The 15,338-nt window shown below is 40.8% G+C and overlaps 1 protein-coding gene and 1 pseudogene across 2 annotated transcripts in view; one reads left to right on the forward strand and one right to left on the reverse strand.

The window, feature by feature from the left end:
• The first annotated feature begins 617 nt into the window (after positions 1-617).
• LOC143510071 (uncharacterized) overlaps positions 618-15,338 on the forward strand; it is a 29,690-nt pseudogene continuing 14,969 nt past the window's right edge. The window contains exon 1 of the transcript XR_013129878.1: positions 618-848. The product of XR_013129878.1 is annotated as an uncharacterized LOC143510071 (transcript). The remainder of the gene's footprint in view (positions 849-15,338) is intronic.
• On the reverse strand, positions 9,594-11,655 carry LOC143509604 (uncharacterized). The gene is made up of 4 exons (XM_076998460.1): positions 10,593-11,655; positions 10,423-10,511; positions 10,188-10,254; positions 9,594-9,935 (listed from the first exon to the last, which is right to left on the reverse strand). Exons 1-4 carry the CDS (start codon positions 10,686-10,688, stop codon positions 9,594-9,596), a joined length of 594 nt encoding a protein of 197 aa, XP_076854575.1. The 5' UTR covers positions 10,689-11,655.

A 15,338-nucleotide genomic window follows, 5' to 3' on the forward strand; every position in this document is an offset into this window, starting at 1 on the left:
TTACTGAGGAGTTGGCAACGCTGCTCTTACAGACAGAGAGCAAAGCAAAGTTGAGAAAGCAGAGTTGCCAGGTTCGCGGTTTTCACGCCAAATTGGGCTTGTTTGAAAATCCAGCCGCGGGTAAAAATTCTGGGGTGGCGGGTGCGTTTTTTTTGGGCTACTATTTAGTTGGTCTACCGCGGGAGTTACACTAAGAACCAGGAGAACATAACGACATAAGGAAGGACAGTGTGAAATGGAGAGAGAGAGAGAAAGCAAGCCAGCAACAAACACACAATGTGAAAAGAAAACAGCAAGCAAGAAATGATTAAAAGTTATTTTATTTTTGCTAATTATGTTACTAATGTTCTTGACTGGGATGTAAAACTGATATAAAATAACAAATAAAACTGTGTCAGTATTATTAATGACTAATATAAATAGCAATACTGAAAATAAATCCCTCATAAACAAAATACTAAGTCCTAGACTCATAGTTTTGCCATTTGATTTAAAATCTGTGACAGATGCTTTGGGCTAGTTTAAGCTTCTGAAGGGCGGGTTTTACACTTACTTTGTGCTGGATATTTCTGTAGGACCTGGCAACCCTGCAAAGAAGAGACTGATGAATCCACGTACGAAGCAGTCGGTGCGTGCGGGAGAGTTAAAAAGTCATTTTACACGAGTATTGCTCCAAATCAATAGCAGCGTTGGTATCGATATTTGGATCGATCCGCCCACCTCTACCTACCATCACCATCGGACATTACAGACCACAGGTTTCCTTATTCTCAATATCAGCATCGGGCGTTTAGTGGAGTTGCGCCTATTGTTTCCTGTTTGGAAGTGTTGGGACTGCTGGTTGACCTGTAAGTACTTAACTTAGTAATACGTACCACTAACACCTTTTAACCAAATCTTAACCAGACTATTTTGTTCATTCCGTTACCTCACGGTTGAATCTCGTGTCTTGACTAAGTTGGTGGAAAATTCAATGTGTTAAAGTGTTTTTATAATGGATGTTGTAGCGCTAACTAACCCAGCCAGATAACGTAGCTACTTATTTGCTACTATACGAATATAATTATATTTGGTTATTTTGTTTAGTAGCTCAGTGGTTACAGTTACAAAGATAAAAGCTTACTATATGCTAGTTATATTGTACGGTTTCATTACAGTTGTTTTAATGTGCGATTTAATTGATTTTATGCTGTAATAGTGGATGTATTGTAATGTTACATACATTTGAATTAGTTTGGTTATTCATTGGAGTATTTTTACGTTTATGTGAAATCATATAGATAGATATATACGGGTGTACATTTCCAAAGCACAATAACAACATTTGTGAGAAGCTTTGACGCCCCCTCAGGAACTCCTTTAGAAAATGTTTACTGTGTATTGTCGCCCCACCCCCGCATTGAAATGTAATTTACGCCCTTGATTTCTGATTATTTTCCCATTGTTAATCGGTTTCTCTTTTTGTAAATATCCATCGCACAATAGAAAAAGATCTCTAAAAGAGTCTAGTCTTGTAAATAGATACCCTGCAATCTTTTTTCAAATCAGTAGGCCTATATATGTTTCAGAGCAAACAAAATAAATGACGGGAATAACATGTATTATTTGAAGCTTGCATGTTAATGTTGTCACAAATAAACAAATAAAATTACAAATAAATTAACTAAAACAGGTGCATGTGAGGGAGGCTGTCTCAACTGCTCTCAGTCTGGCTTTAAAGTCTTTCAATGTGATCAGTTCTGTGATTTTCCAATCCTTTTGCAAAGTGTTCCATGAAGAAGGGGCAGAGAAGGTGAAGGACCTTTTTCCAATTTCGGTGCAGACATAAGGAATAGAAAGTAGCAAATGTTCATTGGAATGCAGACCATAGGCATCAACACTTCTCTGTGTGGTACAGATATACGAGGGCAGTATTCCAAGCATGGCCTTATAAATAAAAGTGTACCAATGGACCAACCTCCTGGTGGACAAAGAAGGCCATCCCACTCGGGAGTAGAGCTCACATTGATGAGTCAGGGATGTACAGTTCATCATCAGCAAGGGGTCCTCTCTCATACAAGTTAAATATGTCCCGAACTACGACCGTTTGTTTGGAGGGTGCAAATCACATTAAACAAGCCTTCTCGAGGAATGTCTCTCCCCCTCCCCCCACACACGCATGCGCACACACATACATCTCTGTCATACCTACTCCACACAAACCAAACATACACACACAGACATCCACACACACATCTCTCTCTCACACACTCCACACAAACACACACATACATTTCTCTCATTACCACTTCACACAGACACATACATACATACATACATACATACATACATCTATCTCATACACACTACACATACACACATATACACCACACAGACACACATACATACATCTCTCTCATACCCACTCCACATATACACATATACACCACACACACACACACACACCTCTCTCATTCCCACTTCTCACACACCACACAGACACACACATGCATACATCTGTCTCATACACACTACACATACACACACATACACCACACAGACACACACACACATGCATCTCTCCCATACCCACTCCACAGGGGCAGATGGAGCAGAGGGGCTAGGTCACACCTTTTCAAGCCCTATAGTATTTCCTTCAGGAAATGCATTGTCTAGTTTGAATATAAAAACTCTTTAAATTGATCACGTACAAGGGATTCAAGAATTTTTGATAAAACACACAAATTTGAGATTGGCCTGTAATTAGTTAAAACTGCAGGGTGTTGGGAATTTTCTTCTCCGACCCAGACGGGCCCCAACACCGCCCCGATGAACCGACTGGTTTTTGACTGAGTGGTCCAAGCAAAGTCTCGACAACAAAAGTTCTTTTAAAATGATTTATGTAGAATATTAATGAATGCAATATAATAGAAGTATACGTGGTACAAACTCTTCAGTGCACTGGTGCTAGTTTGCCTAGGAATCTACCTAACCCAAGTGGATCTCAGCAGTGTCCAAGCGAAAAGCCTCTCGTGCTGGGCGATGTCCTTTCTTTCATACTCTCTGTCCATAAGTTTCGATTTGTTAAGTTTCGATAACTCCCCAATCCTGGCTGCTCTCCATGGAAATTCACCTGCTCCTCTTCTCCCAGCCTGTGTGTCTGGTTATCTAAAAACTGCTTGCTACACATCCTGCACTGAATAGGCCCCTTCTGTTCTCCTCAAGGCCACTGAGGCCTCCTTACTCCTGCTTTCCCACAGTCTTCCTGAAAAACACTAAATTGACACATCAAGTTATTAGCCTTTAATTTTCTTTTTTCCAACAAGGGTCCCCTCCTTTTAATAAGGGAACAACAAACTCATAGTCTCTAGGACTCTGGCAAGTTTCCATTCACCTCTTGGTGACAGTTCATCAATGTCCAACACAATGTCACCAATTCCGAGATTTCTCTTTGGTGAATTCCAGTGTTGCCTGGCGATGATATTGTGCAGATACTCACGCCTCCACCTGCACCAGAACTGCTCAGTCAGAAACTGCACGCGACGCCATCTCTTTGCTCCATAGAGGTCCTCCTTTGAAAAGGCACCAGGTGGGGGCAGTACTGTGCTAGATTTCATGTGGAGCAGATGGTTAGGGGTAAGTGGTTCTAAGCTGTCAGGATTGTTAAGGTTATCCACAGTCAGTGGGCGACTATTGACTATGACCATAGCTTCATAGAACAAGGTCCTTAATGAAGCGTCATTAAGTCTACCATGAGTAAGTGCTAGAGTTGTATTCAGTACACTTCTGACAGTCCTTATCTGGCATTCCCATACTCCACCTGCATGGCTGGAATGAGGTGCATTCATTACAAAATCACAGTTTTTGGGACAGATAAGTGTTCAATCTTTGAGTGTCTAATTCCTTTAGGGCAGCCTTAAACTCATTTCGTGCGCCAACAAAGTTTGTTCCTTGATCGCACTGGATTTGGCGGACTGCACCTCTGATGGTAATGAAACACCTTAACGCATTAATAAATGTGTCAGTGGATAAGTCTTCTAACAACTCAATGTGAATGGCATGGGAACAAAGACAAGTGAATAGAAGTCCATACCGTTTATGCTGTTTTCTGCCTTCTCTAGTTACAAAGGGGCCAAAACAGTTCATACCGCTGTACGTGAAGGGTGGAGAAGGCTCTAAGCGTTCAGCTGGTAAGTCACTCATTCTCTGACCCTCAGGAGCTCTCCGCAGTCTGCGACAGACGACACATTGCCGGATGAAAGAAGCAACGGTTCTGCTCATTCCAGGGATCCAGTAGCCGCTAGATCTGATTTCATTTATGGTGAAGCCCTTTCCTTGGTGTTTCACGTTGTCATGACAGTGAGCTATTATGAGCTTGGTCACATGATGTTCTTTAGGCATGACAACGGGATGTTTGAAAGAGTCTTTACTGGATGAGCGTCTCCCTCCCACCTTGAGAAGACCGTCTGTATCCATGAAAGTGTCCAGGTGGAACAATTTGTTGTGGTGTGGGAGCTGACTGCCTTTATTTAACGTTTTTATTTCCTTTTCATATACTTGTCTCGGCACGTCTTGAATGATGACACGCACTGCTCTTTCTTGTTCACTCACATTAGCAGGTGCATTTGATCTGACTCTCTTTGCCCATCTTATGAGACGTGCAACAGCTTTCACTACCTTGGGCCATGATGAAAACTTCAACAAACGCTCTGCAAGGCTGAATGTCTCTGTGACTTTAGTTATCAATGTCTATATTTTCCTAACTTCTGGGTCTCCAATGGACAGATTCAGCTCTTCACCCTGCGTTGTGGGTAGGTCTCTTTCCCAGAGAAAAGACGGACCACTGAACCAGTTAGATGAGATAAGCTCAGAGATGCATCTAGGGGTAAAACTATCAGCTGGGTTCTCTTCCAATGGCACGTAAAACCATTGCTGAGGGCTTGTACTTTGGCGATTCCTTTGGACCCTGTTTGCTACAAAAGTATGGAAACGACGTGCGTCGTTGTTAATGTAGCCCAAAACTGCCTTTGAATCAGACCAAAAATACTCTTTGACTTGAGCATAACCGAGTTCCTCTCTCAACATGTTACTGACTGAGACTGAAACTCCAGCTGCACTTAGCTTGAGTCTGGGGATTGTAGTCAGCTTGGTGGGAGAAACACGGGCTTTGGCTATTACTAGTGAACAGTGAATCTCCTCATTAGCATTTATAGCTCTTAAATATGTGCACTGTCCATAACCACTTGTACTTGCATCTGAAAAGTGGTGCAACTCAATTTCCTTGAGTTCTCTAAAAGTTGCAGGAAGGTAACAGCGATTTATATTTACCTTTTCTAGGTTGACAAAGTCACTTTGCCAGCTCTCCCACCTTGGTCTCAGTGCTTCAGGCAGGGGGTCATCCCAGTTAATATCTTGGCGGCACAAAAAGAATTTGTTTATCGTTGAGCACGTATGGCGCCAGGAAGCCAAGGGAGTCGAAGATGGATGCAACAGTAGATAAGATGCCTCGTCGTGTTGATGGTTGGTTCTTTAAAGTATTATCAAATTTGAAACAATCCATTTCAACACTCCATCGAATGCCTAAGGCCCGTTCATGTGGCATGTCTTTGAATGTCAAGTCCCTCGTTTTTGTGTCTACTGCACATTCAGATGGTGGAATATTTTGAAGAACAGCAGGACTATTTGACATAAATTTATGTAGGCGAAGTCCTCCTTGTTTACAGATCTCTGTGGCCTCTTGTGCGAGCGGTATCGCTATTTCAACTGTGTCTGTGCTTGTGACGCCGTCGTCCACATAAGTCTTTCTCTATGAACTCAGAGCCGACAGGATGTGTGTGACTGCATTCTTTGGCTAAGTATTTTAGTCAATAATTAGCACACCCTGGGGATGATGCTGCACCGAAAAGATGTACTTTCATCCTGTATACCTGAGGTTGTGTCTCTGTGTTGCCATCCTTCCACCACAGAAAACGCAGATAGCCTCGGTCACACTGCTGGACGTGAAACTGGTGAAACATCTTCTCGATGTCACACATCAGAGCAATAGGGTGTTTCCTGAAGCGTAGGAGGATGCCTGTTAAGTTATTCATCAGGTCGGGCCCTTGTAAAAGATTATCATTCAGACTTGTACCATTGTGTTTGGCAGAACAATCAAATACAACACGCAGTTTAGTTGGCTTCTTGGGATGATAAATCCCGTGATGGGGTATGTACCACTGTTCACCTTGTTTTCCTTCACTGTGTACTTCTTCAACATCACACCTTTCTATGATATCTTTTCATATAAGCGATGTAGTCTCTTTTGTATTTTTCATCTTTGCTGAACTTTCGCTTTAGGTTTTCGAGTCTGATTTCTGCAAGCCTTCTGTTGTCAGGTAAGTGTGGTCTTTGTTTGAATGGTAGAGGCATCTCACAGTGCCCTTGTTCATTGTTCCTTATTCCTTCCTTGACCTTGTCTAAAAAGAAGAGATCCTCTTGTGAGACTGTTTTGTCACTTGCATTTGTGTCCTTAAAGTCTAACTCTAGAACATTAATCTTGTCTAAGGGAGTTACAGGGGATAATTCCTTTACTGTGACTCTGTGACACAAACTTGGTTCAGTTTCACTGAGAGCCGATGTGAAGCCTCCAACAATACTCCACCCTAGGTCCGTGTGGATTGCATAGGGTTCATTGCCTTCTCCTAGCAGAACTTGTCTTGGTGCTAAAGCTTTCGGACAATTAAATCCAATAAGGAGTCCAACATCACAACTCAGGGGAGGTGGTAACTTATCAGCAATTTTAGTCAGGTGGGGCCATTGTTTAGCTGTGTCACTAGTGGGTATGTTGTCATAGTTAACAGGAATAAGGTCCTTGGTGGATGAAGGGGGAAGACCAATTACAATGTCTGAGTCATAACCTCTCACACAAAGTCCAGATACTGTGACTCTTAACAATAGAGTTGACACCCAGCATAGTAGTTAACCTTAGCTTTACAGGCTGAATGTCTGCTTGTAACTGGTTGCTTGCCTCTTCACTGACAAATGTGCTGTCGCTTTGTGTATCTAACAGAGCATACACTAATTGTTCTTTAGACGGGTTCTGAGCTATGGACAACCATACAGGAACGATCATGGATGTGCTGTTTGACTGACCCACCTTAGTAATGTTGAGAGCCATCACAGGTGTAGTTTCATTTGGAGTGTTCGACACTGTTCTGACAGCAGTTGGGGACGATTCATTTGCATTGTGATTGTCATTGTGCAGACAAGTGGGATGCCTTCGTTTGCAGATGTCACATGTGTGGCAATGCCGACAATCTCTAGCGTTATGGCCCATCCATAGCAAAGTTTATTGTCCTTAACATATGTGCGCTTCTCCTCTAAGGGACTTTCTGAGAAGTGCATGCATTGTGACAACTGGTGTTTCTCAACTTTACAGAACATACAGGGTACCTTTAACCTTATGTTGCTTGTCCTTGCCTCGTTGTTGTGTACCCTGGTTTGTGTTGAGAAGACTTGAGTGGATCTGCTTGGTTTAGAGTTCTTTGTAGCTCTTTTCTCAAAGGAAGAGCTGCACGAATGAAGAGCATATGAAGAAGTGACAGGGTTACATGCAATCTTTGCTTCGACCATCACAAATTCAGCAAAGTCCTTGAAAGAGGGAAAATCCTTGCCATCCATAAGGGTAACTGTGACCTGACGATTCCATCAGGCTGCCAGCCAATCTGGAACCTTAAGCAATAACTTTTGATTTTCCTCACAGTCACTTAGTATCTCTAGGCTTTTCACATGTGGCATGGCTTGAAGACATGAATTAAAAAAGTCTGAAAATGTCCTTAAACCTTCTGCATCCCTTGAGTTTATCTTAGGCCATTTTGACAATCTGTCTCTCAAAGCTCTTTGAACGTAAAGTGTTACCGGAGCGTAAAGTGTTACCGGAGCGGACCTCGGAGCGGTCGTTTTCTGCATGGTCCTAGCGCTAGATTTGTCGCTATTTAAATATTTATTTTTAACCGTTAAAACTGCAGAGGACCAAAACCGGCTTTTGAAAAAGTCCCCCCCCCAAATTACGTACGTGAGGTTAAATGTACTAAATGTTGGCTTACATTTCAAATATCATGTTTAGTTGAATGTAATTTTAAAATCAACAATTTTTTTTATGTACAGTATGTAGGTTTACAAATTTATGTTTAACTGAATAAACCGTTGAACACGAGTAGCCTACATTTTATTGAGCATGTTTTTTTCTTCTTCAAGTATCAAAGTAGAACAGCTTTCTCAAGCAGTCATTGATGCATTTTGGAAACAGGAGATGAGCCCCTGGTCTAATGCACCCTCTGTATTAAGAAACCCTATCTCAAAAACTGACTTTTAGTCATTACTTGGGTAGCACGCATATGAGCTATTTTAATATAGATTAGTCTAGATTAATTTCAAGATTGCAGTGAGATTAATCTAGATAAAAAAATTAATCTATGCCCACCCCTAACCATTAATGAAAAATGTGCTGGAATATGAATCTCTGACATTTTCTGAATCTGAAATCACTTGAATCATACTTACATTTCAGTAACATGATTCTTAACTGAAATTTGCCTTCAAAAAGGTCTATACAAATGTGGTGTACATCTAAATTTGATGTTCAAGCATGTGCAAACAAGACATTTAATTCCTTAACAATATGTATTGAATTTCACATAACTATACAAAAAAGGTAAATATTTCCACCCAGAAATATTGAGTCATAACATTTGCACTTGCAAGGAAAGAAAAAAAAAAGGTCACATTTCATTTGAGAGCGTGAGTGAGTGAGCGAGAGCGTGAGTGAGTGAGCGAGAGCGTGAGTCAAAATTCCTTAACAATGTGTATTGAATTTCACATAACTATACAAAAAAGGTAAATATTTCAACCTTGCACTTGCAAGGAAAGAAAAAAGGTCACATTTCACAATCCTGAGTGAGAGCGTGAGTGAGTGACAGAGAGCGTGAGTGAGTGAGTGAGAGCGTGAGTGTCAAAATTCCTTAACAATGTATATTGAATTTCACATAACTATACAAAAAAGGTAAATATTTCAACCTTGCACTTGCAAGGAAAGAAAAAAAAGGTCACATTTCACAATCATGAGTGAGAGCGTGAGTGGGTGAGAGCGTGAGTGGGTGAGAGCGTGAGTGAGAGTCAAAATTTCTTAACAATGTGTATTGAATTTCACATAACTATACAAAAAGGTAAATATTTCAACCTTGCACTTGCAAGGAAAGAAAAAAGGTCACATTTCACAATCCTGAGTGAGAGCGTGAGTGAGTGACAGAGAGCGTGAGTGAGTGAGAGCGTGAATGAGTGAGAGCGTAAGTGCGTGCGTGAGAGTCAAAATTCCTTAACAATGTGTATTGAATTTCACATAACTATACAAAAAAGGTAAATATTTCAACCTTGCACTTGCAAGGAAAGAAAAAAGGTCACATTTCACAATCCTGAGTGAGAGCGTGAGCGTTAAAATTCCTTAACAATGTATATTGAATTTCACATAACTATACAAAAAAGGTAAATATTTCAACCTTACACTTGCAAGGAAAGAAAAAAAAGGTCACATTTCACAATCCTGAGCGAGAGCGAGAGCGTGAGTGGCAACATGGTGGTTAAGACTGCAGGAGCCTTTGCTTCAGTGTGAGTGCCCTCTTGGAGAGTCTTCCAGCATCCAGTTCCATAAAAACCTTCTGGATGATTTGAAATGTGTAGCGCAGCTCTGATGGGTAACTAAGATTCACTGCATACATGAGGCCAAATAGCATCGCAACAGCTAAGGCAACATTGTTGAGCCCTTCCACCACCTTGCTACCTTCTATAACTATTACAATGTCCAGGATTGGTTGGGTTGGAATGCCCGATTTCTGGGACGGTTGGGATGTCCCCTCTTTTATAACTGCAATCCCAATGGTGATGCCTTCGAGTGCCTCCTCAAATGCAACTTCATCCATGCCCTATTCCAAACAAGGATAAGTAAATAAACACATTAACCAAGCCATACCAATAAACAGATGAGTCTAAATTCAACTGGGCAGTAGGTTACTGCAAGGTCCAATAGTTCATATCCAGAGCTTGAAGAAATTGTCTGTTCTACTGTCAAGATTTCCTCAGTTCTAGTTCTGATGTAGGACTTAGATTATTTAACCCGGGTGTCAGACTCTGATCGGGAGGAAGTACAGTAGAAAGGCAAAAAGACAGAAACTTACATGAGCTAATTCAGCTACAATTCCCTTCAGCCTTTCTCCGAGCTGTCCTCCTCTTTTCTGGAACAACCTGCAGAGTAGAGTGTAGAGTGCATTTAATTAATCCTGAGGGAAATTAAGGCATCCAGTAGGATACATATATACAGAATACACAAGACTTTACACACATAATTGCATATATAAGCCATATAACATACCCTTACATATATTTACTCAAAGGCAGCACACACACACACACCTCGACAGGTTGTCAGAGTATGAATCTAGCTGTGACAGGAACTTTGATTGTAGTGGCATGGTCGTGATCCTTTTAAATTCAGCATTGATCTGAAAACATAAAAGCACAAAGGATTCAGGGGAAAAGCAATCAGTCAACCAGAAAAAAAAAAACACCATTGAATGCCTTACCTCACAGACTTCAAAGAGTCTCCACAGATGGTGCATCTCGTACCACTTCGTGGCGCCTATGTGCAAAAGTTCTGTCCATCTTAACTCTAACATCATCCTGGCTGTTCCTCCTCTTTACATCTAGGAGGAGGGCTGTTTGCATACTCTCCATATTGTTCTCCATTTCAGTGGATGGATAAACTGGGCAAAAGTTCACTTCGGCTCTCTTGGCTTTTTTGATGCCAAAGGCTGCGTTGCATCTGTCTGCGGGTTTGTTTTGTAGGGAATTGACCGTAACTTCAGGGCATCCCAGTTTCCTGAGGTGTGTGCGGTAGTTGGATAATTTGTATTTCAAACTAATTTTCCACCCCCCACATCCATTGGGGGTTGCCTTGTCTGCTAGGCATGGATGCTTGTGGATGAGAGACTTGGCAACCTGTTCCATTTCTGTATCACTGACATACACCTTGTACTGCACAATTTCCTGTAGTAAATCATCAAGGATGGTGGATTTCAACTTGGGATCTGGAAGTAGCACAGTGCCATCGGTTTGGTAAGCCAAGTTGCCCAGCTGAAGTTTTATTTCTGCATCATAGGAGAACTTTGGTACATGAAACACAGCAGGCCATGAGGACCTTGAGCTTGTAGACTCGCTGGATGATTGTCCATCTGTATTCACAGTTGCACCTGTCAGGGACGATGAGTTGCTGTGGAATGAGGAGGGACTAATTGGGGGTCCAGTTTGACAGCAAACCTCTCTTCATGCTCTGAAGTAGTGGGCCTTAACATGTCAATGATCCGTAACGTTCCTTTGTCTTCCACCTCTGACATTGAGGTAAGGTTCAGGAATTCGTAGCCGAATAGGGAATCCATGAATTGAAGTTTTAAATGCCCCTGAAGTCCACACTGCTTCTTCACTTCAACCATCATGTCATCAATGGATGCAGGGAGTCCATCGGAAAACGTCAACCTCTGAGAGGTGCCATCAGGAATGATGATTTTGAGAATGACTGGAGTCCCCATCTTTTGAATGGTTTACTCTGCAAATACACCACTCTTATTTCATTGCAAACTAAAAACTGGATTTAGCATGTAAAATAGCTTGCCATCACTTCCAACAAGAATTTCAAATTATTATTACAGATATATTACAGATTTATTCATTTGCAAGAATGTTGTGAGCATACCTTTTATTTCAATATATCTTTTCAAAGTAACCATGCAGGCTGATCCAATGTCGTAGGCGGCAAGTGGGTAAGTATCAAGAAGCTCACCAGGTGCTACAAGTGTGTGTGTTCTTGTGGGTGCTGGGCTCAGTTCAAATGCCCTATAATGTTCTCTGTACCAACCACAGAACTCTTTGACAATATAGAATATACTGTCACGTACAATGCAGATTTGGTAAATTTCACTAAAATCAGGTAATCCACCAGTTGTCCTATGGGCCAGTATCATGCCCTTCCTATAGGTTATACCCTTGGTTGTGACAGACTCTGCAAAGTGAACCTCCGAAACGTCTGAGAACTTTTCCCTAACAACTTGTGCAATCTCCTCTTTAAGTAAATCTACTGGTACAGTAGATACAGCTGAAACCTCAAGATCAGACTTACTCAGATGTGGAGAGCTCAGATGGTAAGCAATCATCATCTGATGCTTCGAGGCTAGTGAAAGAGGCACATTCTTGTAGCAGCTGGTATGTCTGATAACTTTCTTAAAAAAGCTATGTTTTGCCTCAAAACGCATGGTCCACTGCTCAACTAGTGGACCAAACCGCCTAATCATCTGGGGATAATGCTCCAAATAATGATGTTTTGGTCGCAGCTGAATATCAGGGAACAACTCTTTGAATCTGTCTGTTCAACAATTTTACTTTCTAAAAAAGCCAGCGACTCCTCACTGTGCACAGGGGCAACTACAAGCTCTGTGATGTCCTTAAGGTCCATGAGAATGAGCCATGCAGGCTCATCTTCAGGTACAAGACATCCAACCAAAAAAGGCAAGAAACGGAGCAAGCTTCAGTTCTCGTGAGCATTCCCCCCCACTGTTTTCCTGGAAGCAAAATTTTGCACCACTACATGTGGTTTGTTTATCAGCCCATTTGTAGGGGAACTTCAGAATGTAATTGTTCAGATCCACCAATGTGAAAAACTGTCTTGAAATGAGAATTGTCAAGCAAAGAGCTAGCTCTACTGGGATTATACCCTCTAAAACATCATGGGCAAGATCGGGTGGATAGCCAAAAATGACATGAAAATGTGACAGATTTTTTGTGAAGATGCATTCCTTTTTCACTCCACAACAAGCTGAACTTGTATTTGACATGGGCCTGGTGAAGCTCCTTGTTTCTCAGACTGAAAGCACCAGATGCAACAGAATATAGCTGTATATCATGTTTGTTTCCTGTGCAAAACCTGCAATAGCTCTCCCCTGAAAAACTCTCTAAAAATCCTGCAACACTATGAGCTCCCAGGTTATCAGCAACTACACTGAATACTGTACCCTTCACTGACTCACCCAACAATGGGACATACACCCTGCTCTTCCAAAGTTTTCAAATCTTGTACAAGAGGTTTGAAGATTTCATCCAACCCATAGGCTTTAACATCATTAGTTTTGCATAAAACCGATAGATAGATGGATGACAACGAGGAATGACACCCTGGTGCCAAATTAGCCAACACCCAATAAACTGCACAAAGTTTATGTATCTTCCGTGAGGTCCTGAGGGGGTTACATGTTTCAAAATCATCCACATAAAAGTTTAAAATAATCCTGGGCTTTTCTCCAACAAGGAAAGAATTTTCCTTGAAAACAGAACCATCTCTAGAGGATCTGTATGTGCCCTCATACGCTTGTTGGCTCTCAAACACTTCATCAATGATATCCTTTCTATTCAACAATTGTTGCAAGGACTTCAGTATCGGGATATATTGGAAACTGTGGTGGTTTTTTGCATTAAGAATGTATTCAACTGGCTCTACAACACTGAAATTCTCTTTATAATACTGCTTACGAAGATGCACTGTGCTAAGAGGGCCCCCTTTCTGTATGGCTCTTTGCACAGGATTACTAGAGCAAACTGCAGCAACGGTTTCCCTTATTACAGACTCATCAACAGGGAGGTTTCTCTTTTTAAAGATGTCACTAACAACGCCACAGGACAAAGGGACAGGTGTGTCAGAAATCAAATGATGGAGCTCACTTAAGAACACATCTACAGCTGTGCTTGGCACATGAACCAAATGCTCCAATTTGAGCAAGGCAGCTGCAAATCTCTGTTCTATGGCTTTCTGTAAGTCCTCAGTATGCGAGTTACAATGAACATAAATAGCAGTGTGTAATTGCTCATCAAATTCTGAACTAGCCTCAAATTCACTCTGAAAAGATGCCTCAGAAGTTAAAACAACTCCAGGTTTAAAATCATCCAATGTGTGACTGCAATGTTTTCTATTTTTATGCGATTTAAATGTACAATAAATGTTGGTCTTAAAGTTACAGCCTAAAAACATACAAGTGACAGTCTCGTTTCTTTTGAGATGGGAATTTATATGGGAAAAGTAATCCCTTTCTGAAGCTAAATCATTGCAATCACAAAGGTGGCAACTGAAAATTCCATTCCGTTTTTGAGTGATCCCCGTTTTGTGAACTTTACTCTGATGAACGATAAGCGCGTTCCATGTCTTAAATGTGCATGGGCAGCGCACATATGTGCATGGAAATTTGTGAGGTACGTCCAAAATGAGGATGTTTTAATTTATAGTGATTTAAAAGCTCAGATCTACTTGCTATCAATTGCTGGCACCCTTTACAGGTCCACATACCCTGCAACAAAAAGTTTCATTAATTACATTATGAAAACTCCAAGCTGTAATCAAGACTTGAGAGAAGATATTGAAAAAAAATATTGAACTATTCTGCATAGTTCATCTAAACGAGTAGGTCTAAATTATAAATAAAATTAAGGAACAATTTATATTTCCCATCTATTAAACTTGTGCAGATTAAGCATTAACAAGGCAAATTAAACCACACTTACCACTGTAAAGTCTGTAAATGCTCTACAAGTAGAACAGTTCTACATAAGAAGAAAAGTTTACAATTAGACAATGAACATCTTAGGGGATTGTTAAAATCAATATGCAGACAGACATTCCCAGCTTCTGAAAACACTGAACACATATATTCAGACAAATATAATTGGGTTGTGCCTGAATATGCTGAAATTAATCATTAAAACACACAATATTTCAGGATGAGGATTGTTTAATTCTTATTCATTAAATTTTTTTTCGTTACCAAATTATCATGTGTACATATGTACATGTAACCGGTCTTGTAGTGCGTGCGTGCATGTGTGGACTCTGCTACGCTACCCTTTAGACACAGAAGCTGGCTGGCTGGCTGGCTCGCTTGCTTACTTGCTTTGGAAATTAAAGATAGCAGAACAAGAAGTCTTTAAAATCCTTCCCTCAGAGGAGCTGCCACCCAACTGCGGGGTTTTTAATTAGCACATAGGTAATACAATTCAGGCATGTAATTACTATAATATTATACATACTATATATATATTAGGGGTGGCCATAGATTAATTTTTTAAATCTAGATTAATCTCACTGAAATCTTGAAATTAATCTAGATTAATCTAGATTAATCTATATTAAAATGGCTCATATGCATGCTACCCAAGTAATGACTAAAAGTCAGTTTTTGAGATAGGGTTTCTTAATACAGAGGGTGCAGAGCGTTTCTTAGTACAGAGGGTAATAC

The sequence above is a fragment of the Brachyhypopomus gauderio genome, chromosome 3 (assembly GCF_052324685.1).
Source record: "Brachyhypopomus gauderio isolate BG-103 chromosome 3, BGAUD_0.2, whole genome shotgun sequence".
NCBI classification, from domain to species: Eukaryota; Metazoa; Chordata; class Actinopteri; order Gymnotiformes; family Hypopomidae; genus Brachyhypopomus; species Brachyhypopomus gauderio.

Excerpts from the sequence above, each read along its gene's own strand:
- LOC143509604 (XM_076998460.1), bottom strand. The coding sequence starts at position 10,688 with ATGATGTTAGAGTTAAGATGGACAGAACTTTTGCACATAGGCGCCACG. Across the intron at positions 10,512-10,592 it reads GACTCTTTGAAGTCTGTGAG|ATCAATGCTGAATTTAAAAG; the intron begins GTAAGGCATTCA and ends TTATGTTTTCAG. Across the intron at positions 10,255-10,422 it reads TACTCTGACAACCTGTCGAG|GTTGTTCCAGAAAAGAGGAG; the intron begins GTGTGTGTGTGT and ends TCTACTCTGCAG.